The 26,027-nt window shown below is 41.6% G+C and overlaps 1 protein-coding gene, 1 long non-coding RNA gene and 1 other non-coding gene across 5 annotated transcripts; 1 reads left to right on the top strand and 2 right to left on the bottom strand.

Moving 5' to 3' along the window:
• Positions 1 to 1,272: 1,272 nt before the first annotated feature.
• Positions 1,273 to 16,301, bottom strand: slc25a35 (solute carrier family 25 member 35). Of its 3 annotated transcripts, none has more exons than XM_046314863.1 (6): positions 16,032 to 16,301; positions 12,411 to 13,198; positions 11,826 to 11,891; positions 11,502 to 11,654; positions 3,677 to 3,811; positions 1,273 to 3,357 (listed from the first exon to the last, which is right to left on the bottom strand). In XM_046314863.1, the coding sequence occupies exons 2-6, from the start codon at positions 12,780 to 12,782 to the stop codon at positions 3,187 to 3,189; spliced, it is 897 nt and encodes a 298-aa protein (XP_046170819.1). In that variant the 5' UTR covers positions 12,783 to 13,198; positions 16,032 to 16,301; the 3' UTR covers positions 1,273 to 3,186. The 3 variants fall into 3 exon arrangements, with proteins under 3 accessions (XP_046170819.1, XP_046170808.1, XP_046170798.1); XM_046314852.1 differs by lacking the exon at positions 16,032 to 16,301 and adding an exon at positions 13,469 to 14,217; XM_046314842.1 differs by lacking the exon at positions 16,032 to 16,301 and having other exon boundaries at positions 12,411 to 14,217.
• On the bottom strand, positions 6,990 to 9,135 carry LOC124005517. Its single transcript, XR_006833634.1, has 3 exons — positions 9,078 to 9,135; positions 7,268 to 7,307; positions 6,990 to 7,174 (listed from the first exon to the last, which is right to left on the bottom strand). It is a non-coding gene; the product is annotated as an uncharacterized LOC124005517 (long non-coding RNA).
• trnat-ugu lies at positions 15,829 to 15,909 on the top strand. Its single transcript has one exon. It is a non-coding gene; the product is annotated as a tRNA-Thr (tRNA).
• Positions 16,302 to 26,027: the final 9,726 nt, after the last annotated feature.

Here is a 26,027-nt window from a genome sequence, read left to right as displayed (position 1 = left end):
GCACAGGTGCACCTTGTGCTGGGGACAAAAGGCCTTTCTAAAATGTGCAGTTTTGTCACAACACTGCCACAGATTGTCTCTAGTTTTGAGGAAGTGTGCAATTGGCATGCTGATTGCAGGAATGTCCACCAGAGCAGTTGCCAGAGAATTGACTGTTAATTTCTCTACCATAAACTGCCTCCAATGTAGTTTTAGAGAATTTTGCAGTACATCCAACTGGCCTCACCATGCCAACCCAGGACCTCCACACCCAGTTTCTGCGGGATGGTCTGAGACGAGTCACCCGGACAGCTGATGAAACTGGGTTTGCACAACAGAATAATTTCTGCACAAACTCTGTTTGTGCATGTGTCGTCCTCGGCGTTGTAACTGACTTCAGTGGGCTAATGCTCACCTTCGATGACCACTGGAGAAGTGTGCTCTTGACCGATGAATCCCGGTTTCAACTGTACCGGGCAGATGTCAGACCGCGTGTATAGTCATGTGGGCGAGCAGTTTGCTGATGTCAATGTTGTGAACAGGGTGCCCATGGTGGCGGTGGGGTTATGTTATGGGCAGGCATAAGCTACGTACAACGAACACAATTGCATTTTATCGATGGCAATTTGAATTCACAGAGATACCGTGACGAGATCCTGAGATCCATTGTCATGCCATTCCATCCACCTCCGTCACCTCATGTTTTAGCATGATAATGCACTGCCCTGTGCCACAAGGATCTGTACTCAATTCCTGGAAGCTGAAAATGTCAGTTCTTCCATTGCCTGCATACTCACCAAACATGTCACCCGTTGATGCTCTGGAACGATGTGTACGACAGCATGTTCCAGTTTCCACCAATATCCTGCAACTTCCACAGGCCACAATCAACAGCCTGATCAACTCTATGCGAAGGAGATGTGTCGCTCTGCATGGGGAAATCGGTGGTCACACACCAGATACTGACTGATTTTCTGATCCACGCCCCAACCTTTTCTATCTGTATTCCCAGTCATGTGAAATCCATAGATTAGGGCCTAATTAATTTATTTCAATTGACTGATTTCCTTATATGAACTGTAACTCGGTAAAATCTTATAAATTGTTGCATGTTGCGTTAATATTTTTGTTCAATTTGAATCCGAAGTCTGAGCATTCACTACAAGCTCAAAATCAGTGAAGTTGCAACTTTTTCACTTTGCCATTTTTTTCACTTGTCATCTCCTTGGCAATGGAAAACAACCCATGTTTAACTGCTATCCTTGAAAATAAAATATTTCCATTTGACAACAATTACAAGAATTATTATTTATTCATTTTTTTGGGGGGGGGCTGTTTTGCATCCTACAAAATTACATTACATGGCACTGCATATGTCTGTGTAACAAACCAATATCAGAATCACGTTAGTAAATAAATATCCTTCAGCGATTGGATCTACACAAGAGAATTAATACATTCATTAGAGAGATCAAAATGCCTGTAATGGATGTACAGCAATTAAATAACCCAGCTGTGCAAGTAAGCAGACCCAATGTACAATATTAGTCAACCTTAGAATCAATAGAAGCAGTAAGCTATACATCCAGAGAGCAATTTTACAGTAAGGCAAGCGGTATGAACAAATCCCACTATACTTTATAAAAATAAACTCATGTCTAATTTCTGCGGTAAATTTATATTAAATGTGTGAAAACAACTGTTGAGATGGGTTTGTAAATCATTAAATCTACTCTGGAGGTCGATTTATTTCTATATTAATACTGTGCTGAGATTGTTCATGTACGTTTGAAGAAGTCTTGCCTAATCTGTAGATGTTCTAATTCTCTGTAAATTAAATTGTGTAGTAGAGGTTTCCTAGTACACAAGCTACATAAATTCACAGCAGTCAGTAACTTGGATGAGGTAAGGACGTTATCATTAGTACAAGTGGAGGAAGCTTGTGGTGAACATTCTGCAGAAGAATTGGGAATTATTCTGACTCAGAAACATCTTCCTATTCTTATTGGATGGATAAACTATTCTGCTGCATACCACAACGTGTCAGCCACCACAGCAGCCTATTGTTACCTCATTTTGTGCTTCCGAGATCAGAAACCAGTTTGAATTAGATTCTTATTGGAGTGTAGAACCTTTGCTCTAGTTTTAAAAAAGTTTACACACAAAAGTAAACTCCTCCACTATTGACATATATCTCAAGACCAAATGCATAAGCCTGGTCCCAGATCTGTTTACGCTGTATAGTCAATGGCCATAGGAGTTGGCAAGACTGAACAAACAGATCTGGGATCAGGCTACAAACTCATTAAATGAGGGATCATTTAACCTGTGAACTGACCTGTGGCTTAATGAGTTTTTATCTTTATACCTGACTGCGTCCATGTTCAGGGCCACCTACATTGCAGTCACGCACCACATCCCAACTCCTGGATGTCAGTAACCGCATTGAATTCTGATGCCTGGCACAAGATGGAGTGTTGGAACATAACTAACGTAATTACAGTTAACGAAACTGCACGCTTAATCCAGTATAAACTCATGTATGGAATTTGTTATACAAGAGACAAATTTCACAAATTCTACATGACAACAGTAGAGTCATGTCTCAAGTGTAAAACTAATATGGACTTAATAATTCATGCCTTCTGGGAGTGCTAGGTCCAAAAGTTATGGGCGGAGTTAGACAGTTGGCTGTCAGAGGTTTTACAATGTAAATTTGCTTTTAATCTGTCTATCTGCATATTTCAAGAAGTGGCATATTAGGGTGTGGTGAGATACTCAAACAGGGTGGACCATACTTTTCTCGTCAATGATTTTGAAAAAACTTCTCCTCAAAAACTGGAAATCTAATTATCACCCATCACTATGACAGTGGATGAATCAAATGTATTATGTAAATATTCAAAAGGTGTGGGCTACGGATAAAAATAGAACAGTGCAATTTGAGTCCATATGGCTGAATGCTACAAGCACTGGAATGTTCCAGGAGATGAATAATGGGGGGAGGGAGTGTGGTTGAGACATACGTGATGCACATGGTTGCAGTGTGAACACGTGGGCCTGAGCAGGTGCAATGTAGATGACGTGGCAATCATTGGTTCATTTATGCAGTGCAACTGCTTTGTAGATGGCCTGGAACGCGACCATTCCCTTTCCTGATACTATCTGTGTTGCTGGCAGAGTAGAGCTTGTCCTGCCTGCCGGCTACTATCTGTGCTGCTGCCAGAGCTTCCTTAGTTCGTCCCAGAACAGTAGAGACAGGATGGTGTGTGGCCCCAGACGGAAGTAGGATGCACCCAGGCCTTTGTAGAGCCCTGTCACACCCTCCATCTTCAGTGTCTTCGAGAAGCAGTCCCCAAAACCTTTATAGAGCTCTCCCTGGAAATTAGAGTATATCCAGAGCCATGTTAGAGAGTAGTACAATTACATTAAGACAATTCATGTGGTAAACAGTGGGTCAACTTGGGTCCCTTTTACCAATACTCTAGACCTGCAGGAATGTTAATCTTCATATTTTGCTCAACACACCCTTTCCCTCGTGAGTTTTTTTCCCCAGAGCCACAGGGCAGCACAGTGACAGCATACATTTTTAGTATGTGATCACTGTGGGAATAGAACCCAGGACCTTGGTGTTGCTAGTGCCATGCTCTTACCAACTGAGTCACACAGGAAGGACCATGTAAAGTAAACCACTGACCTTGCCTGTATGATCCACAGGTTGGTTGTAGAGCCGTGTGCTGACCACGTCAAAGGGTGTCATGGCTGCCACCACCACCACACTGCTGATCATCCCTGCGCACAGAGCCACCAGCCAGCTGCCCTCTGGGAACACCTGCCAAGGGGAGAGAGAAAACAGTAACTTAGTGAGGTATGCTTAGAGCTGGTTTCCCGAAAAATAACTTATAGGACGTGTCCCAGACAGTGGAAAATCTCTACTGTAAGTGCCTTTTAGTCCAGGACTAGGCTTTTATCAGCGTCTAAGGAACCATCTCTTAATGGTCTGACAGCCAGTATCCAGCTGTTAACATAGCAGATCATTTGATATGTCTAAAATAATAAAAAATGAGATTGATGCAGTGTTCTTCTGTAACATTAAACTTCTGTTAACTACTTAGTTTAGATGGAGCTGAATAATGCCATAGGTAGTCATTTCCTCCCCACCAAACAGAGTTATGTAAACACCATGTAACTGGTGAAATATTATGAATGGTGTCAAATGTCCCAAAATGAACCGAGAACACCCTACCAAATGCAGAGCACTGCCGTGGTAACCATAAGGTTGTAGTACATTATGTACAGTATTTACAAATGGGCACAATGGGAAATGACAAATGTCCATCTAAAAGAACCCATGAGCACCAATATGTGAAGTTCATAGGTTTCAAATGCAAGCTAAGAGGCCAACAATTTTAGAAACTAGGGCATTTATACAGTACATACTGTAAAAGCTGTTAAATCCCCATGGTTTGATGAGGAATTGAAAATGGTATGGTTGAGAGGGATGAGGCAAAAGGAATGGCAAATAAGTCTGGCTGGAAAGCTAATCATCAAATGTACTGTAAATCGAGAGATTATGTGACTAAACTAAACAAAACATTAAGAAACTGTACTATGAAACAAATATAAAATACATATAGAATGACAGAAAAAAGCTTTCGAGCACTTTAAATGAAATACCCCAGAATGACAAAGTGAAAACATGTTTTTAGAAATGTAATCAAATGTATTAAAAATTAAATACATACATCTCATTTACATAAGTATTCACACCCCTGAGTCAATACATTTCAATACATGTTAGAAGTAATGGGGTCTGAATATTTTCCCGAATGCACTGTCATTCTGAATCCAAACATTACACTGTTGATTTGATGTGCATTTTAGATTTACTGTACTTTTCACCACGTGTTGATAATGAAATCAGAAAATACTCTGGATACATTCAGTAACATGATTAAAAAATCATCCTGGAAATGTGGGGTGTGTGAAACATGAGACAACAAAAGTACAAGTGTTTGAGTGAGAGGACTAACTAGTGTCTCCAGGTGACCACACATCTCTCCAAAGTGTGCACAGTATCTAAGTCATTTCTATGCACTTTTATGACTCAAAGAAGAGTAATTAACTATAAATTGCTTTTTTATGACCTGAGTTTTTTTAAATATGAAGTACACATTTGGACTCACAGCTGTTTGGCTTGCTTGTATGACATGTATTATAATCCTCAACGTCTCATCTTTCAAAATACATTACAGTCCTCTTAATTTTCAGCATTTCGCTCACTCAGACAACAAAAAAGTTGCCTAATTAGTTGGAGAGATTGGGGCAACTTCTTGTTGCGTGCGGTGCTCAAATTCAGGACGGCTGTCATTCAAAACCCATAGTGCTGTGAAGGAGACCTGAGCTCCGACATTTATATGTTACTGTACAGCCACTGCGGTCCAATTTAGGCGCTTATCAGTGGGAACATGTCATTTTCAACCTGCATACGGGTACGAGTGTAAAGGGTTAACAGAGTTTTTGGAAAACGTGGTCGCAAAAGAGATTTTATTGTAATTCTGTCACCAATCTTTGCATCTGCACAGCTCTTCCAGTAAATGTGTTTGACGTTTTTCAACACAGTCCTTATATGGTTTGTGAAAAGTGTTTTGTTTCCATTTAACCAGGTAGGCTAGTTGAGAACAAGTTCTCATTTGCAACTGCGACCTGGCCAAGATAAAGCATAGCAATTTGACAGTTACATGGACTAAACAAAACAGTCATTAATACAGTAGAACAAAATAAAACAAGTCTATATACAGTTTAAATCAATGGTTTTTGTTTGGCATACATTTTAAAGTGAAAACTCAAGAGTCAACGAGTAACTCCGTTATCGTGGAACTTCCCAAATACCTCGGTCCTCTATGATATAAAACACAACATCTGTGTTATAAATTGACTTTGATGTGGAGTTTGTACTGGCAACAAACTACCAACATTCATGGGGCATAGGCCTAATGATGGAATAGGCCGACAAAGATTTTGATCTATGCCTACTTCTCTCAGAAATTAGATTTAGCAGGTGTAACAGTGTTTCTTCCGTCCCTCCCCTCGAACCAGGGACACTCTGCACATATCAACATCCCATGAAGCATCGTTACCGATCGCGCCACAAAAGCCACGGCCCTTGCAGATCAAGTGAAACAACTACTTCAAGGTCTCAGAGCGAAAAATTTAACGCCATGTACAATATTTTAATAACACTCTTGATTTAAATAATTGTTTATTTAGTGGCACCACAAATGTGAATTAATATTTACAAAACAATTTACCAAACAAAACATAACAAAATTCTGCAGATGTCAGACCATAACAATACATTTACTTTGTATAGAGCTTTTCATTACAATATTTCTTTCATAAATGTACATACAATAAAAACAAATCATAGGTAAACTAACAATATTGTAGACTTGATGCTAAATACTGATTTTATTTTTGCTTTAGTGTGTGTCCATCAACCACTTAGTTATGTTTGCCATCTTTAACTTCACCCCAACTTCTCTTATCCCCAGAACACAGTAACTTAAGAACATGTGTTTTGCCATTTTTTGGGAAATGTTAGTGAAAATATTTTTCATTTTTTAAATACAGCCCTAGCAGGGCCCCAAGTCCCATGGGGGCATCCTCAAGGCCAGCGTGATTTCACTCACATGGGAAATTAATTCCCACCGATATTCAGTAAAGGAGTTGGGAGCGGTGAAACATGTGTCAACAAAAGAAAGAAAAGATTAATACACATACAATTACCAAAAAACATTAAGAATGTTCAGCTGTAGTGTTATAAGCATGCAATAATTTGTGCATAGGCATACCTTGTCACAGACAAAGGCCACTCGGGTCCTCATTGAAGAAGGGCCAGAGCTGTGGTCTCGAGTCCTAGTAAAGCAATGATCTTACTACATTTGCTAATTTTATTACAAAATACACATTTTTAATGTACTATGTATTGACTACAGAGAAAGGTAAGGAACAAGAGCAAATACCTGTGTGCCTCTTCTGTAATTGTCCTTCAGGGACTGCAGAAATAGCATGATGTCCTCACCCCTGCCTCACCTCTAACTCTGCTATCATTTTGCCACTAGCCTTACGGAGTCCTTTACATTTTCGTTTTGTCTATATCCATTCCATGGATTTGATTCATTTTTGAGAATATCTGAAAAGATCATTTGCACACGTGTATGCTAATAGACTGCCAGGTAGGTTAAATGTACACTTCAAATGCAGCTGTCCTACAACAAATCCTTACCTTCTTCTTGATCCCAATTGCATTGTGTCCATGTTCTGTTCTATAAGAATTTCAAAAGGAAGATAAAATGTGTCAAAGAACAGTTGAAGTCAGAAGTTTACATACACTTAGATTGGAGTCATTAAAAGTCATTTTTCAACTACTCCACAAATTTCTTGTTAAACTATAGTTTTGGCAAGTCAGTTATGACATCTACTTTGAGCATGACAAGTAATGTTTCCAACAATTGTTCACGTACAGATTATTTCACTGTATCACAATTCCAGTGGGTCAGAAGTTTACATACACTAAGTTGACTGTGCCTTTAAACAGCTTGGAAAATGTCATGACTTTAGAAGCTTGATAGTCTAATTGACATAATTGGAGTCAATTGGAGATGTATCTGTGGATGTATTTCAAGGCCTACCTTCAAACTCAGTGCCTCTTTGGTTGACATCATGGGAAGAAAAATAAAAATCAAAAGAAATCAGCCAAGACCTCAGAAGAAAAATTGAAGAACTCCACAAGTCTGGTTCATCCTTGGGAGCAATTTCCAAACGCCTGAATGTACCACGTTCATCTGTACAAACAATAGTACGCAAGTATAAAAACCATGGGACCACACAGCAGTCATACCGCTCAGGTAGGAGACGCGTTCTGTCTCCTAGAGATTAACATACTTTTGTGAGAAAAGTGCAAATCAATCCCAAAACAACAGGTACAAAAGTATCTATATCCACAGTAAAACGAGTCCCTATATCGACATAACCTAAAAGGCCGCTCAGCAAGAAGAAGCCACTGCTCCAAAACTGCCATAAAGAAGCCAGACTACCGTTTGCAACTGCACATGGGAACAAAGATCATACTTTTGAGAAATGTCCTCTGGTCTGATTAAACAAAAATAGAACTGTTTGGCCATAATGACCATCATTATGTTTGGAGGAAAAAGGGGGAAGCTTGCAAGCCGAAGAACACCATCCCAACCATGAAGCACAGGGGTGGCAGCATCATGTTGTTGAGGTGCTTTGCTGCAGGAGGTAATGATGCACTTCACAAAATAGATGGCATCATGAGGGAGGAAAATTATGTGGATATATTGAAGCAACATCTCAAGGCATCAGTTAAAGCTTGGTCACAAATGGGTCTTCCAAATGGACAATGACCCCAACCATACTTCCAAAGTTGTTCCAAAATGGCTTAAGGACAGCAAAAATCAAGGTATTGGAGTGCCCATCACAAAGCCCTGACCTCGATCCTATAGAACATTTGTGTGCAGAAAAATTGTGTACGAGCAAGGAGGCCTACAAACGTGACTCAGTTACACCAGCTCTGTCAAGAGGAATGGGCCAAAATACAACCAACTTAATGTGGGAAGCTACTCGAAACATTTGACCGAAGTTTAAATTGTTTAAGGCAATACTACCACATACTAATTGAGTGCATGTAAACTTCTGACCCACTGGGAATGTGATGAAAGAAATAATAGCTGAAAGAAATCACTATTATTCTGAAATTTCACATTCTTAAAATAAGTGGTGATCCTAACTGACCTAAAACAGGGAATTTTTACTAGTATTAAATATCAGGAATTGTGAAAAACTGAGTTTAAATGTATTTGGCCAAGGTGTATGTAAACTTCCAACTGTGTGTGTGTGTGTGTGTGTGTGTGTGTGTGTGTGTGTGTGTGTGTGTGTGTGTGTGTGTGTGTGTGTGTGTGTATATATATATAGTGGAAAACCTCGTCAAGGTTAGGAGCGTTTGTCACAAACTAAGTGGTAAACTGTCACCAAATCACCCAAGAATGAGAGTTTTTTTTCGAACAGGACAGTACCTGTGTGTTCGTTTCTCCGTCCTGGTCCACCCAGGCCGTAGGCGAGGTCAAGGACAGCAGGGTTCGGTACATGAATTGGGTTCTCGGTAGGTCCAGGTCCAAACGCCAACAGGTAAGTCCAAAACAATCCAGCTCATACACGGTAAATCCAGCCAATCTCTATAGTCTCTTTCTCTATTGTTCATAGCTCCTTCCAGCACTCTCTCTTCCTCTTTCTGGTTTTTCTTGACCCTTTATCTGTGAGTCGGCTCCACCTTCTGAGGGTTCCCCTTGCTTCTGGGACTTGTAGTTTTGGCGGTCGGCCATTTTGTGATCTGTAGTTCTGACAGGGTGGCCATTTTAATGATCGGGCAGAGCCCGTTTATTAGTTCTGCTCACACATCTGCCACTTATCACTCGACCCCCTTCTTTGCCACATATCTCTCCCCCTAGATCCGACCCCCTAGGTCGGGCTACCACAGCAAAATATGTATGCATGCGGGATAACCCATCCATCTTTCCCATTTCCTTCCCTGCACTGTGTTTCAAGTCAAAATGAAACAGTTGGAGACTCAAAAACCACCGCATCACCCGAGCGTTCTTCTCTTCAGCCCTATGCATCCAGGTGAGTGGGGCATGGTCACTGATGAGGGTGAAGTGGCGCCCCAGCAGGTAGTACTTCAGGCTTTCTAGAGCCCACTTTACTGCCAGCGCCTCTTTCTCAACGACTGAGTAGTTAGTTTCCCGTGGTTCCAGCTTCCTGCTTAAAAACAGGATGGGGTGTTCCACCCCTTCTACCTCTTGGGATAGCACTGCTCCCAAGCCGACCTCTGAGGCATCCGTCTGAACCACAAACTCGCTCTCAAAGTCTGGTACCACTAGCACTGGATTACAGCAGAGAGCCTCCTGTAAATGTCCTAAATGCTTTGGTGGCCCTTTCATCCCATTTGACCATGTTTGGCCCTCTGGCTCTAGTCATGTCGGGTAAGTGGGGCGGCCACTGTGGCATAACTTGGGATGAACTTCCGGTAGTAACCGGTCAGCACTAGGAAGGCTCGGACCTGCTTCTTATTTACTGGTTTTGGCCATTCTCTAATTGCCTTCACCTTATGTTGGGGTTTGATTAACCCTCTTCCCACAGTGTATCCCAGATGCTCTGTTTCCTCTAACCCCACATAACACTTGGCAGGGTCATTGACAAACTTGAATGCAAAATAGAAGAACATATTGGAGAAAGCACTAGCCATACAGTTAAAAAAATAAAATAAATAAATACTGCCATTCAGGCCTAATATCAAATTTCAAGCTATCTTTGTACACAAATGGTTCAATATTTTATCAGGCTGACTTGAAAGATTATATTCAACATTTTGCTGTGTGACAATACTGCGTTTGGATTCTGAAGGGCATACATTCATACAAAAGAGCTAGTCTCGTCACTGTATTAATACCATTTTGCATTTGAATCCAATCTGTAGCTACCATCTAAGCTATTAATTTCCCTCCACAAGGGGGATACATGTAACATTTCCAAAACGGGATCGTATTGTACAACGTAATGCTATGTCCCCTTATAAGTTCATAATAGTATTGCATACTGTAGACGTCTATATAAAGAGGAAGCCCTCCATTGTCCGATTCAGTTCATTGTAACATCTCGGCTGGACAGGTCACCGTCCTTAGTAGGCTAGCTAAAACAAAATGCTACTAAATAAAAGTGTTGGCTAGCTAGCTAACGTCAACAAAGGTAACATTAACTAGTTCATGCTCACATGAGAACTGCTCTAGATTGGAAACTTGCGTTAATAATGAGTGTAAAGCCATGTTGGCTTTATGGAAACGATATACAAAATGGGACAGAATATAGTTCAGGAAATAATACAAACCTAGTCCTGCCCAGTAAGGACATAGCTAACGGTACAGTAGCTCATACAACGCCAACTGTCAAACCCAACTTTCTAATATTTAAGTTAATTTTACTGTACCTAGCGTGACAGCTATAGAAATGTTAAGGAAGCTATTCACAGAAGACCATAAAGGTCTTCGTCATTCATTGGTATTTTATATAAATTATTTTGATACATATTCAGAGACAAACATCAACCCAGCTTACCTTTTTAAACTGTTGTCGCATTCAAACTTGGCGTGAATGTTTTCAGTTGCGAAGTTCCCCCGAAGAACTCCAGCAACAATGGGGGTTCCTCGATGAACCCAACTCCTAAGAAGTTCTTCAAATAACCTTTTGGGGGATGTTTTTCATTGCCAAGAACCTTAAGGTTCTTCGAGGATCTTAGAAGGACTCCAGTTGAACCCCTACTTTTTAGAGTGTACTACCACACAAATCTTGGCATCACAGGACCAAATTTTGCCTGCTCGCTGGACAGCTACTCAATTTAGGATATGTTAACAGTCTGTCCCAAGAGAATTATCTTAACCAGTCCTAACCTGTAGGTCGACGACAAGCTCCTTGGAGGCAGCGAAGGAGTAGAGTTGAGCAGCTGACCCCACACTGACCCTGGGTACAGCTGCACTGGAGCCCCTCCACAGGCCTAGGATACCATGCTGCTTGTGGATCGCTGCCAGAGCATGGACCATCCCCTGAGAGAGAGGGAAGGATGGAGGGGTAGAAGGGGTGAGACGTGGAGGGGTAGAAGGACAGATGGAGTAGTAAGATGTAGAAATGGATGGAAGGGGTGAGTACAGTAGTTACAATGTATATGAACATTTGACAAACATGATTTATTTGATTGATGGACAACTTGACTTTACCTGATGTTGATACTGATGTCCAACAGCTATAGAGGAAGTGGCCTGACTCTGAATGTGAGTCTTCACCTGAGTGATGGAAAGAACAGGAATGTTAAGCCTTCACTCATCTCACCAACTGTCCTCAAATCTAGAGCAGTGGCTGCAGGTGGTACACGATTGTAAATCATTTTTACTAATATTTTACTCTTTTTTAAACAGATGGGAGTATTAATGGTATTTTAAGCTGTTTTACATTACTAAACAATGCAAAGTGTATAATAATAATATAAAAACAATAGTATTTTAATCTGTTACAAAAAAAAATACCAAATTAGACCAGCAAGTTTAAAGATTCGCGACTCCGCGAATGGTGGTCCTCAAGAGTTTTTGACGGTGATTTGGTGGAACCCGGAAGGGAAACGGTTGGGAACCGCTGGTCTGGAGGCTACACCACTGACAACGTCATGCTGATGTTGGGGCTGTTTTCAGCATTAAAAACTACAGGGCTGACAATAAAATGCACCTGTATACGGAACGGTCACTCACTAGCCATAAATGTAAACACACAAATGATCATCCATGATGCGGGGCATGCGCAATACTCACCAAGTAGATGGGACTTCCCATCACTGCCCCCACTACTCCAGCGGCAGCCCCTGCTACTGTGGTTTTAGCAGCACTAACCCTCCCATCCGTGTGGATGTATCCAGATGACTCAATGATTGAATACGACCCAAGCCGAACTCCATTCATGAAAAACTGATAGACAAGTCCCGGTACCAACCCTTTCTGTAAACCAGCTAGTCCATCTACTTTGCCGATAGTGTAAAAAGCGTGGAAAACGTTGCGGTAGTAAATCTGGTAGGTCCCTCGGTTTTTGAGCTCTCCTTGTAATTGCATTCGAGTTTTGACAACCTCCAGTGGGTTAGTGAACAGGCAAGCTCCGCAGGCAGCTGCCCCGCTCAATATAAAATCCATTGCTAAATGGGCTCGACCTTAGCTAAATGAAATTCGGTATATGAAAGATATGTAGAACTCCAAATCGCCGGTTCTAAGCAAAATCTGTCAAAATCCCAAGGTCACAGACTACTGCCGGACGATAATAAATAATCGGTCGCACCCTAAAAATAGTTTGTATGTTCCATTGTGGTTATTTCTACTTTAGTATGCCTTCCTCCCGTCTGTCCTTTAAACTGTGTCCTTGCCATGTTCATCAGCTGTTTGTCAGCTAATCAGGACCAGCGCGCACATATCACGTGTGCAATGTGCTGATGAATTCATCCAAACCCTTGGCTTGTCTTCTTGGCCAATGAAAACACAGAGTTAAGCACATCCATCTTCCGGCTTCTTTTGATTGGACGATCAGAGCACAATGTAGAGGACCGTTGGCCAACCTGGAATCAGGGGTAGACGTAACATAGGGCGGATTTGATTATACTGATCTGCAAGACACCGATCCATCACCGGTGATATGAACGGGCAAAAGCAGTGAGCGCCCTTCCACATCGAACAGTAATCTGTGCCTCTCGGTCATGTCGACAGACAGCATGGTGTATCAGCAAGAAACATACAACATCTCTTTTCCATAAAATGTTTGAGTTTTTAAACTAGGTTTCATTTGGGAAGGAAGATAAAGGCATGTTAGAGCACAGATTTCTACTCACCTACTCCACCTACATAATTAAGACGATTTTGCCGTGGGCTTTGAACAGGGCACCTGGCTCACGCCTGGGAGGCAGTCCGATTCCAAAACTAATATACAATCCACTTTTACTGGGTGTAAAACACGCCTACCCGGGGCCCTGGCCAGATGTTTTGAATCCCTCACTGTAAACGTAAATCGTATGGTATGTATTAATTTGTTGATGTCCATCATCCATTTTGATATATTACAGATTACTAATAGGTAAACAAAAACAAAGGGAAGCAAGCACTGCTGAGGTACACAATAGTAGATTTTGCCAGACAGGAAAAAGGGGTACATTGGTCATCAAAAGGAAAGGAGGACCGAGGCACTTTCTAATATAATTAATTAAAATGCCTTCATTTTTGTGGCAATGTTCAATGGAAACAAGGGTTAAAAACTCAGTTTCGGCTGCATGGCCTTCATCAGGGAGTACAAAGATATAATAGATGTCCTCTTTTGAAAAGCTTTTTCCAATAAACCCTGATTTGAAGAGGGAGTGGTTACATAATTCATTGGACAACATCTAGTAAGCAATACTATACACATTAAAAAGTGAAATACTGTAGATATGTTGTAAAAAAAATGCATCTCAAGGCTAGAAGCATCAGAACCCCTAGAAAGATAGTTCTAACCTTGGGGCGGCAGGTAACAACTTCGGCAGACACATTTTTATCTCACTGAAGTTTCTAGCCACATCTCTAAACTAGCTAATTGGGAAGGGCTCGTGAGGGCACTGCGTTGTTTTACTGTGCATTCAGAAAGTATTCAGACCCCTTGACTTTTCCATACAGCCTTATTCTAAAAGTGATTAAAGTGTCCCCCCTCCCCCCTCATCAATCTACACAAAATACCCTATAATGACAAAGCAAAACAAGGTTTTGTATTTCTGTGTGCAATTTTTACATTTTTTATTAATCACATTTACATAAGTATTCAGACCCTTTACTAAGTACTTTGTTAAAGCACCTTTGGCAGCAATTGCAGCCTCGAGCATTCTTGGTATGACACTACAAGCTTGGCACACCTGTATTTGGGGAGTTTCTCCCATTCTTCTCAAGCGCTGTCCGATTGGATGGGAAGCGTCGCTGCACAACTATTTTCAGGTCTCTCCAGAGATGTTTGATCAGGTTCAAGTCCGGGTTCCGGCAGGGCCACTCTGAAGCCACTCCTGCAGTCTTGGTTGTGTGCTTAGGTTTTTTTTCCTGTTGGAAGGTGAACCTTCCCCCCAGTCTGAGGTCCTGGGGCACTCTGGATAAGGTTTCCATCAAGGATCTCTCTGTACTTTGCTCCATTCATCTTTCCCTCGATTCTGACTAGTCTCCCAGTCCCTGCTGCTGAAAAACATCCCAGCAGCATGATGCTGCCACCACCATGCTTCACCGTAGGGATGGTGCCAGGTTTCCTCCAGACGTGACACTTGACATTCAGGCCAAAAAGTTGGTTTAATCAGACCAGAGAATCTTGTTTCTCATGATTTGAGAATCCTTTAGGTTCATTTTGGCAAACTCCAAGCTGGCTGTCATGTGCCTTTTACTGAGGAGTGGCTTCTGTCTGGCCACTCTACCATAAAAGCCTGATTGCTGGTTTCTTAGTTTTGCTGGGCGGCTAGCTGTAGAAAGAGTCTTAGCGGTTCCAATCTTCTTCGATTTAAGAATGACTGTATTCTTGGGGACCTTCAATGCTGCAGACATTTTTTGGTACCATTCCCCAGAGCTGTGCCTCGACACAATCCTGTCTCAGAGCTCCATGGACAATTCTTACAGATATTTCTGTTTTTTAGTTAGTTTTAGTTTTAGTATGTTTTCTAAAATGTCTAACAACCTGTTTTCACTTTGTTATTATGGGGTACTGTGTTTTATTTAACCCACTTTAGAATAACAAAATGTGGAAAAAGGCAAAGGGTCTGAATACTTTCTGAATGCACTGTAAATGCCAAAGAATGGGACATGTAGCTGTTCAATGTAAAGGAATCAAAAATTGTGCAAAATGTGGAGGAGAACATGATTACGTGAATGTGGGAGAAATGTAAACGTTAAGTGTTGTAATTGTGAGGGTGAACATATTTCGTTGGAACTTTGTCAATATTAGAATTGCAAAACAACATGAAGTTAATGCCACCAAAAGTAGAGAAGACATGATGAGGAATAAAATTCCAGATAGAAGTGGGTCTTCTTAAGAATTGTTTAATCCAATTGATCTTAAAATGATTATTTAAGGTAGTAAAGTCCAGAAAATTCAGTGTTCATTACAACAGTTTTCTAATGTAATGGGTACGGTTTCTCCACAGAAAGTTGAAAAGCATCTGGTCTATCTCCTTGCTTATTTTACTGTCAAGGTGGTCCTGTAGCTCAGTTGGTAGAGCATGGCGCTTGTAACGCCAGGGTAGTGGGTTCGATCCCCGGGACCTCCCCGGGACCACCCATACGTAGAATGTATGCACACATGACTGTAAGTCGCTTTGGATAAAAGCGTCTGCTAAATGGCATATATTATTATATATATTAAGATATAAAGATAGAGCCATGTTAGTCTAGAGATACCTTCAGCCTTTAAGAGGGGCTCTTCAGGACGACTCTCACTGCTCGACATACGTCATCAATTTGGGCGCCAGGCGTGTCCGTATAGCCTCTTCCTGCTGATTGTTTGTACGGTAGTGGCTACCAAGTTCAGCTCCATCTAGTTTTCGCGTTGGGGATAACATTGTTGACAACTGTAGCATTTTAGCTAAGCCTTTTCCTAAAAGTGATCCGCTTGAATGCGCCCATTGGGGTTCACTCGCAATGTAAAACAAGACGGAAGAGACCTGTGTGAAGCTAGCAGCAAAAAAAAGGATTAGCCAAAATAGGTTCGCCTTCAAAATAAAGGTCCCCATTGAAATAAATTCAAACGGATACAAATCGTGGAATCATACCATATTTGGACTAGATCATGCTAAACAAAGGTCGGAATGTTGTCATATAAATTAAACATAAAAGGCAATAAAATTTTAATTTGACAAAAAAAGGGTTAAAAAAAATCAGTTGATATAGCATTGTGGACTAACCCTAAAAAGCGACTTCTCATTTTGAAAAATGCCCATGTGGCGTCGATATAAGTCAAAAAATGTATTCTAGTGTCAAAATGGACAACAAGGTGTAAATAGATAAATGTTGTAGTCAGTCTCGACCAAAACTGAGATTTGTGATAGGAAAAAAAATGTAACGGATTGAAGGGTATCATAACAATTTTCATTGGGACCTGATCTTAATGCCCATGGTCAATTTGGTTTCACATTCGATATCCTTATGAGGCTAGTTAGGGACAATCAGTAAATTACACAATGTATGAGACAATATTTTAATAGGTCCAATGCTCCAAATGTCAATTACTTAAAATCCTCAAACCAACTATAAATTGTAGAAATGCATATACAAATATTTAAAGCATTAATGAGACAACTAAAGATGTGCAACATGAAAATATTGTCCCATTTACATTGTGTAATTTATTGAGGTCCCTATCCAAAGTCAAACCAATTTTGACATTGTTGCACACCAACATGAAGCGTATTGGCTAAAAAATGTGGCTCTCCCTACCTGCGAACACACAAGAGACACCCACATCAAACCACACCCCGAAACCAACTCACTTTTGAATTCAGTCATGGCTGGAAGCATTTCTTAATGAACCAAATCTAAAACCAGAACAAATCAGGAAATGCAGTCACCCACAGGCTTTGGAGATCTTATACCTTTTGTTCTATGAGATAATATCAGTCAGTTAACATGACCTTTGTGAATTATGAAGCCTTTATGTGCGTTATTTACATTTTCTATTACATAAATGCTTCACAATTTACAAAAAGTGACGTTAGCTGATTAAGATTATCTCATAGACTAAAGTGTATAAAATATCCTAAACCCGTGTTTACCACAGATCTTATTTTCGGGGTTTATCCATAAACCCATAATTTCTCCATAGGCGTTTGTCCCCATAGGCTTTTTCCAAATAATCCTGGCGGAGTTACTACCTACAAACATACCATGTCGGAGTTAGTAACTACAAAAAAATACTATTTATTTCTATTTTACTGAGGTGTAAAGAAACAGGAGTTTTTTTGCTGAAATGTCTGCTGATCACAGAACAGTGTCAATTCCCGCATATTAAAAAGGACATGAGACAGCTCTTAAATTTAGTTTGATGGTATTTTCTTCCAGGGCAGGCGTTATGTGCGGGTCTTAGGGGGCCTGCCCTGCCCTTACCGTACCTCCTTGCCCTTCCAAATAAAATATTGAATATTGATCATTTATTTGACCGAGACGCGCGCTGACCGAGACTTCAATCTCAGTTAAAGCACCCGAGCGAACGAAACAGCGCCCCTCTTGTCTCGGTATGTGAAGACCATGTATCTGATCCTGTCTGGAACAAAATAGTATGTATGGCATCTCATACTATTTCTGCCCCTACAGTTTCGCTCGCTCGAATGCTTTCTCCGGTGATATAGTTTCAACAGAGAGGAAGAGGCGAAGCGAGAGGGCTTTCGACAAAATCTGTCCAGTATAAACCCAATGCGTTTCTATGTGAATAATATGCAGACCCAAGCCCATTGTCAGGGCGGAGACATGAGCATATCCTCGTCATATACAGATCTCTGGTTTCAGCCTCTTGCGAGTTGAAAATGAAAGTTGGCGGATGCGCAGTGCACTGTTAGGACGTTAAAGTAAATAGATGTGTTGCCAAAATTATATAACTAATTTCTAAATAAAATAATTCAAAACACTTCATTAGGGAGCATGACTTAGCCACAGAGAATCATTAGCTTATTGTTACAAAAAATAGCTGTGGATGGTTTCGAATCATAAGTGTGTTTGGGAAGTCCGTAATTTTGGTAGTGAGAGTAGCAGTAGGTCTAGATGACTGAGTTGCGACTGTCAGTGAAAAGCTTCTACAATATGTGTATTGATATATTTAAAATGCTATATTAAGAAGAAGGGGAGAGGGATGTGGCGCAGATATGGTACATCTCCAGAAATCATGCATATGTTGGAAAGTGCCCATTTGGCAATGTCTTATTTGTGACCGTCTTAACTCACCATGTACATCACTCATTTTGTATTCGCCTTACACAAGTCAACAAAGTCTGTTTTTTTAACATTGATTGTAAATTATAGTTTCTAAATTCCTCCTTCGTTCCAACTCTCCCGGCCTCGATAATCCCCAAGCCTCCGTGTGAAAGAGCAACATCTCATGATCTGATGATCCCATATATCCAGTGAAAATGTCATAAAAAACAGCTTTCTGGCGCAGGAAACTTTGAAGGCCCGGAATTGGCTAGTTGATACAATGATGTAAGATTGTGAGATTTCTGCTCTTCACTCCGTTGTTAGTTTAGCCTACATTTCACTGATTTTAGTAGCAAAAAAAGCATTTTTATTTTATTTGTGTCTTTAAAGGTAGCTGTCAATGATCACAGGCTGCGTTTCATAATTATTTTATGGCGGTTTGATCGCGGGGGAGGCACACGTAATGTTTGCAGTTTTCGGTTTGACTATTTGTTTGAAGTGTATTAGTCTATAAATAAATCACATTGCCGAAATTCGTAATCTCTCCCATGTCTAATTCGACTAGCAGTTGTTCTGAAATGTTTATTGCTTGCCCACATTTTACTCCCTCCTCTAAGTTTAATAAAACACAAAGACATTCATTTTTTTTGTGCCTATCCTGATGTGAAGTTTGTTCTATAGAAAGTATTTGACTGATGTATGCCACAGAAAGTATTTGACTCTTTCTTGCCTGCCGAAATTGTGCAAGGCCTGGCACACTTCATAATCATTTTGGTAGCTCATGTTGATAAGTAGTGCCACAGAAACTATTTGACTCTAACCACAAAATTAAGGAAATTAGAATGGGGGGCTTGCCAAAATCCTCCCTGCTTTCTAATTTCTTTAATTTTGTCGCTAGAGTCAAATACTTTCTGTACCACACATCCGAGTCAAATACTTTCTATAGAACAAACTTCAAGTCAGGATTTGCAACCAACATTTACAATTAATGTATGTGTGTTATATTAAACATAGAGGAGGGAGTAAAATGTAGGCAAGCAGTAAACATTTCAGAACAACTGGTAATCGAATAAAACGGGAGAGATTACACATTTTGGCAAAGAGATATATTTACACCTGAAACAAATTGCCAGATTGAAAACTGCAGACATTACTAGTGCCTCCCCCACGATCAAACCGCCATAACAAAAAAAATCTAATGAAACGCAGGCTAACGTGATCATTGACAGCTGCCTTGAAGGACACAAATAAAAAATGCTTTCTAACTGACAACGGAGTGATGAGCAGAATTCTCAACTAGCAAGCAAGTCGCAACAATGAAGACCTGAGTGTGTGCGCGTTCACACAAAGCGCGCGGGGGTGGAGTTCCGACAGGGGGGAAATTTTCCGCACAACACCAGCTTTTGTGTTGGCCTACAAACTTGAGCACAGATCCATTGAGCAATCAGGTTTCCCTTTATGTCATCAGCATCTGTCCTAAGCAGAACTGAGAATATCCTGTGTTTGTAGTTAGGGACTACACAGAACAGATACCTTAGGGAAACTGGACTTTTGAAATGAAAGTTGTCCAAGGGCAAGTCCAATGTCATTCAACATCCTTTCTGTTATCGCATGTTTCAAGCATATTTGCCATATTGAATACATTTGAAATATTTTAGAGTGAAAGTGGCTAAATAGGGTGATGGATGTGGAGGAAGGGAGCTGTTGGTTACCCAAGGGGAATCCAAGATGAACCTCACACATGTCTGTGCAATGACAGCACACTGACATGAGGTCCCCTCCTCTAAGCCGGACCCCATCTCCTTCATCCACATCTAATCATTTGGGATTGCGCGCTCTTGATATGGATTTTTTTTTAAATGCAGCAGGGTTGGGCTCAATTCAGGAAGTGAAATTCCACTTAGAATTTTTACAAATGTCTCAGAGAAGCATTGAGGAAGATTGGAATTGAAATTGGAATTCCATTTTACTTCCTGAATTGACAAGGAATTGACACCAACACTGTTTTACAGAGTAGTAAGAGTGACCAGACCAACACAAGAACACATGAAACCCTGGCCTGCTCCGTAGGTGGCTATCACCTCGTGATTTTTGTCCGTTCTATGAATAACTAGAACAATCTCACTCAGGCAGAAAGTGCAGAGCGCACAGCACGCTGGCTTTCACAGCACGCTGGTTGCATCCCAAATGGCACCCTATTCCTTATATAGTGCACTACTTTTGACACAAGCCCTATAGGCCCTTGTCAAAAGTACTGCACTATAGAGAAAAGTGTGCCATTTGTCACAGCACACCATGTCAGCCGGCAGCTGCTGGCTCCAGCCCACTTTGGGATGCAGTTTTTCATTTATAGAGCATTTCCCATACCCATCTCCCCAACCCAAACACAGAACCAAAATGGGCCAAACTTGTGAGTCATGTTCCCACAACTAAACCCCCATAACCTTTCATGACAATAGCACCAGACTGACACAGCATGAGCCAAGAGTTTTTGAAACGGGTGCAAATTCTCCTCTACTGTTTTTATGGACTTTTATTGGGAAATAAATCAAGTGTATTTGAAAGGGCACAATATAGACATTCATTAATTGGATTACACTCATGCATTGCAATACCATAAGGGGATCAAAATGGTTGTTTAGATGGGAAATCTTGTGATTTTCACTTATTTGTGAAGTATTTTGGCTTCTTCCACTCATCTATTGACCCACCTGTAATACCATACAGCTGACAGCATAGCTCATATCAAATCCACCCTCCTCTGCAGTAATGGTGTTCTCACACTTCCTAAAGTGCAGATTCTGCTGGGATCATTTTAGAATTGATGGAACTACCTATATGTACATACAACATGCCTTCACAATTTAAACACACATGTTAATTGAAGCATCAAGCAGACAGCGAATTTCCGGCTCAGTGTCTTAAGGTCAATACTTACAGTCAATCAATCAAAAGTATCACATGGTTACACTGTCAGGGCAGATTTTAGAGAGATACATTGCATATCTGTCTGTAGACCAGAAGTCCAACTAAAATTACTGTTATGTCTGTCCACAGAGTAACTATTCCTTTGTTCAGTATGCCATTCACTGCTTTCATATGTAAAGACTAACACTGCACTCTAGTGGCCAGAGATGCACATTGTGGTTTTAAACCTGTGTCCTTGCATGGCCTGTCAACCTGGCACTCCTCCAGTAAGTCTAATATCAGCAGTGTGGCCTTGGTATGGTGCCCTGCCCTGCCTGCAGTCATTAATGCCCCATTGCAGGCATCCTATCCTCAACAGACTACAGTCTGGGAAGCATGTTATATAACTGTCAGTAGGCTATGTCAAGCTGACTGAGACAGTCTCTGGCTGTGTCCTTTTGCCCTGGGCGTTCTAGTTTATACAGTGTATAGTAGTAAATACAACAACAAAAAATCTAGGGGGTCAAAGATTGCAATCCACAACCAGTGGAGAACTACTTTGATTGTATTTGGCTACTGGTGATTCTCATGAAATAATAATAAACACCATCATCTGAGGTTTTAGGGTATTTCGTTTATGTATGTGTACAGGAAACTACCAAAATAAAGGAAACACCAACAAGTGTCTTAATAGGGCGTTGGGCCACCACGAGCCACCAGAACGCTGTCTCAGGTGTCGCTCCAGAATCCACGAAGTGTTCAATTGGGTTGAGATCCGGTGACTGAGACACACACACGCCCACCTACCCCCTTTAAACCCCCTATGCACCTTTGAGACCCTTCTTTCAGTCACTGAGATCTGTTCTTCTAGCCGTGGTAGCCTAAGCATGATGGGATGTTAATTGCTTAATTAACTCAGGAACCACAACTGTGTGGAAGCACCCGCTTTCAATATACTTTGTATCCCTTATTTACTCAAGTGTTTCCAGGCAGTTACCTGTAGCTACAACAGAAAGCCAAATCAAATGAAAGTTTATTGGTCGTGTTCACAGATATGAAGATGTTATCGGCAGGTGCAGCGAAATGCTTGTGTTTCTAGCTCTAACAGTGCAGTAATAATTACCTAGCAATACAAAACAATACGCACATAATCCCAAAAGTAAAAAAATAAATAGAAATGAAGAAATATCCTAACAAGCCATGTCAGAGTCCGGAATGTTGCAAAGTGAGATAAAATGGATTATATTTTCTGTCAACGATCTATACAAAATACTCTGTAATGTGAAAGTAGAAGAAAAATTCAAACATTTGTAAAACATTTATGAAAATGAAACACAAAATAAAGTATTCAACCTCCTGAGTTAATACATGTTAGAATCACATTTGGCGATTACAGCTGTGAGTCTTTCTGGGTACGTCTCTAAGAGCTTTCCACACCTGGAAAATTGGTTGTTGATCATTGCTAGACAATCATCTTCAGGTCTTTCCATAGATTTTCAAGCAGATTTAAATCAAAACTATAACTTGACCACTCACTGATTTCTTGGTAAGAAATGCCAGTGTAGATTTGGCCTTGTGTTCTTGGTCCTGCTGAAAGGTGAATTCATTTCCCAGTGTCTGGTGGAAAGCAGACTGAACCATGTTTTCCTCAAGGATTTTGCCTGTGCTTAGCTCCATTCTGTAAATGTTAGATCCCAAAAAACTCCCCTGTACTTAACAATTACAAGCATACCCATAACATGGCGTAGGTGTTGTTGCCTACTTTCACCACTTGGAGTCTCCCCGTCATGAAGTCTACATTTACATTTTACATTTAAGTCATTTAGCAGACGCTCTTATCCAGAGCGACTTACAAATTGGTGCATTCACCTTATGACATCCAGTGGAACAGTCACTTTACAATAGTGCATCTAAATCTTAAAGGGGGGGGGTGAGAGGGATTACTTATCTTATCCTAGGTATTCCTTAAAGAGGTGGGGTTTCAGGTGTCTCCGGAAGGTGGTGATTGACTCCGCTGTCCTGGCGTCGTGAGGGAGTTTGTTCCACCATTGGGGGGCCAGAGCAGCGAACAGTTTTGACTGGGCTGAGCAGGAACTGTACTTCCTCAGTGGTAGGGAGGCGAGCAGGCCAGAGGTGGATGAACGCGGTGCCCTTGTTTGGGTGTAGGGCCTGATCAGAGCCTGGAGGTACTGAGGTGCCGTTCCCCTCACAGCTCCGTAGGCAAGCACCATGTTCTTGTAGCGGATGCGAGCTTCAACTGGAAGCCAGTGGAGAGAGCGGAGGAGCGGGGTGACGTGAGAGAACTTGGGAAGGTTGAACACCAGACACGCTGCGGCGTTCTGGATGAGTTGTAGGGGTTTAATGGCGCAGGCAGGGAGCCCAGCCAACAGCGAGTTGCAGTAATCCAGACGGGAGATGACAAGTGCCTGGATTAGGACCTGCGCCGCTTCCTGTGTGAGGCAGGGTCGTACTCTGCGGATGTTGTAGAGCATGAACCTACAGGAACGGGCCTAGGACCCAGTTGCACAGGGAAGGGTTTAGACCCAGGGACATGAGCTTCGTGATGAGCTTGGAGAACACTATTGCGTTGAAGGCTGAGCTGTAGTCAATGAACAGCATTCTTACATAGGTATTTCTCTTGTCCAGGTGGGATAGGGCAGTGTGCAGTGCAATGGCGGATCTATTGGGGCGGTATGCGAATTGTAGTGGGTCTAGGTTGTTTGGTAAGGTGGAGGTGATATGGTCCTTAACTAGCCCCTCAAAGTTAAGTTAGGGCCCAGTATGGTATTTAGGTGAAGAGTGCCTTACAATAAAAAGTTTGATGGGAGTATTATTATTATTGGAAGGCAAAAGTGAGGCGGAGAAAAAGGGGCCGGAGGACGGGCTGCCTTCTAAGAATTCGTAGGCGATCGAATAAACCCTCACTTCGTTCCATTCTGCTAGCAAATGTGCAATCTTTGGACAATAAAATAGATGACCTACGCAGAAGATTAAACTACCAACGGGACATTCACGGAGTCGTAGCTGAACGACGACACTATCAACATACAGCTGGCTGGTTATACACTGCACCGGCAGGATAGAACAGCGGCGTCTGGTAAGACAAGGGGTGGCGGACTATGTATTTTTATAAATAACAGCTGGTGCACGATATCTAAGGAAGTCTCGAGCTATTGCTCGCCTGAGGTAGAGTATCTCATGATAAGACGTAGACCACACTATCTACCTAGAGAGTTTCCATCTGTATTTTTCGTAGCTGTTTACATGCAGTCAGAGGCTGGCACTAAGACAGCATTGAATGAGCTGTATTTTGCCATAAGCAAACAAGAAAAGGCTCACCCAGACAGAGGCGGCGCTCCTAGTAGCCAGAGACTTTAATGCAGGGAAACTTAAATCCATTTTACCAAATTTCTATCAGCATGTTAAATGTGCAACCAGAGGGAAAAGACACAGAGACACATACAAAGCTCTCCCTCACTCTCCATTTGGCAAATCTGACCATAATTATATCCTTCTGATTCCTGCTTACAAGCACAAATTAAAGCAGGAAGCACCAGTGACTAGATCAATAAAAAAGTGGTCAGATTAAGCAGATGCTAAGGTACAGGACTGTTTTGCTAGCACAGACTGGAATATGTTCTGGGATTCTACCGATGGCATTGAGGAGTACACCACATCAGTCATTAGCTTCATCAATAAGTCCATTGATGATGTCGTCCCCACAGTGACTGTACGTACACACCAACCAGAAGCCATGGATTACAGGCAACATCCGCACTGAGCTAAAGGCTAGAGCTGCCGCTTTCAAGGAGCGGGACTCTAACCTGGAAGCTTATAAGAAATCCCGCTATGCCCTCCAACGAACAATCAAACAAGCAAAGCGTCAATACAGGACTAAGATTGAATCATACTACACCGGCTCTGACGCTCGTCAGATGTGGCAGGGCTTGCAAGCCATTACAGGCTACAAAGGGAAGCACAGCTGAGAGCTGCCCGGTGACATGAGCCTACCAGACAAGCTAAATTAGATGGGCTAAACTACTTATATGCTCGCTTCGAGGCAAATAACACTGAAGCATGCATGAGAGCACCAGCTCTTCCGGAGGACAGTGTGATCACGCTCTCCACAGCCGATGTGAGTAAGACCTTTAACCAGGTCAACATTCACAAGGCCGCAGGGCCAGACGGATTACCAAGACATGTACTGGGAGCATGCGCTGACCAACTGGCAAGTGTCTTTACTGACATTTTCAGCCTCTCCCTGTACAAGTCTGTAATACCAACATGTTTCAAGTAGACCACCATAGTTCATGTGCCAAAGAACACAAAGGTAACCTCCCTAAATGACTACTGACCCGTAGCACTCAGGTTTATAGCCATGAAGTGCTTTGAAAGGCTGGTTATGGCTCACATCAACACCATTACCAAACCCTAGACCCACTCCAATTTGCATACCACCCCAACAGATCCACAGATGATGCAATCTCTATTGCACTCCACACTGCCCTTTCCCACCTGGAAAAAATGAAAACCTATGTGAGAATGTAGCTCAGCGTTCAACACCATAGTGCCCTCAAAGCTCATCAA

This window comes from Oncorhynchus gorbuscha, linkage group LG02 (genome assembly GCF_021184085.1).
Source record: "Oncorhynchus gorbuscha isolate QuinsamMale2020 ecotype Even-year linkage group LG02, OgorEven_v1.0, whole genome shotgun sequence".
NCBI classification, from domain to species: domain Eukaryota; kingdom Metazoa; phylum Chordata; class Actinopteri; order Salmoniformes; family Salmonidae; genus Oncorhynchus; species Oncorhynchus gorbuscha.
Note: the sequence above shows the minus strand (reverse complement) of the source record. Positions and strands in the feature narration are given on the sequence as shown.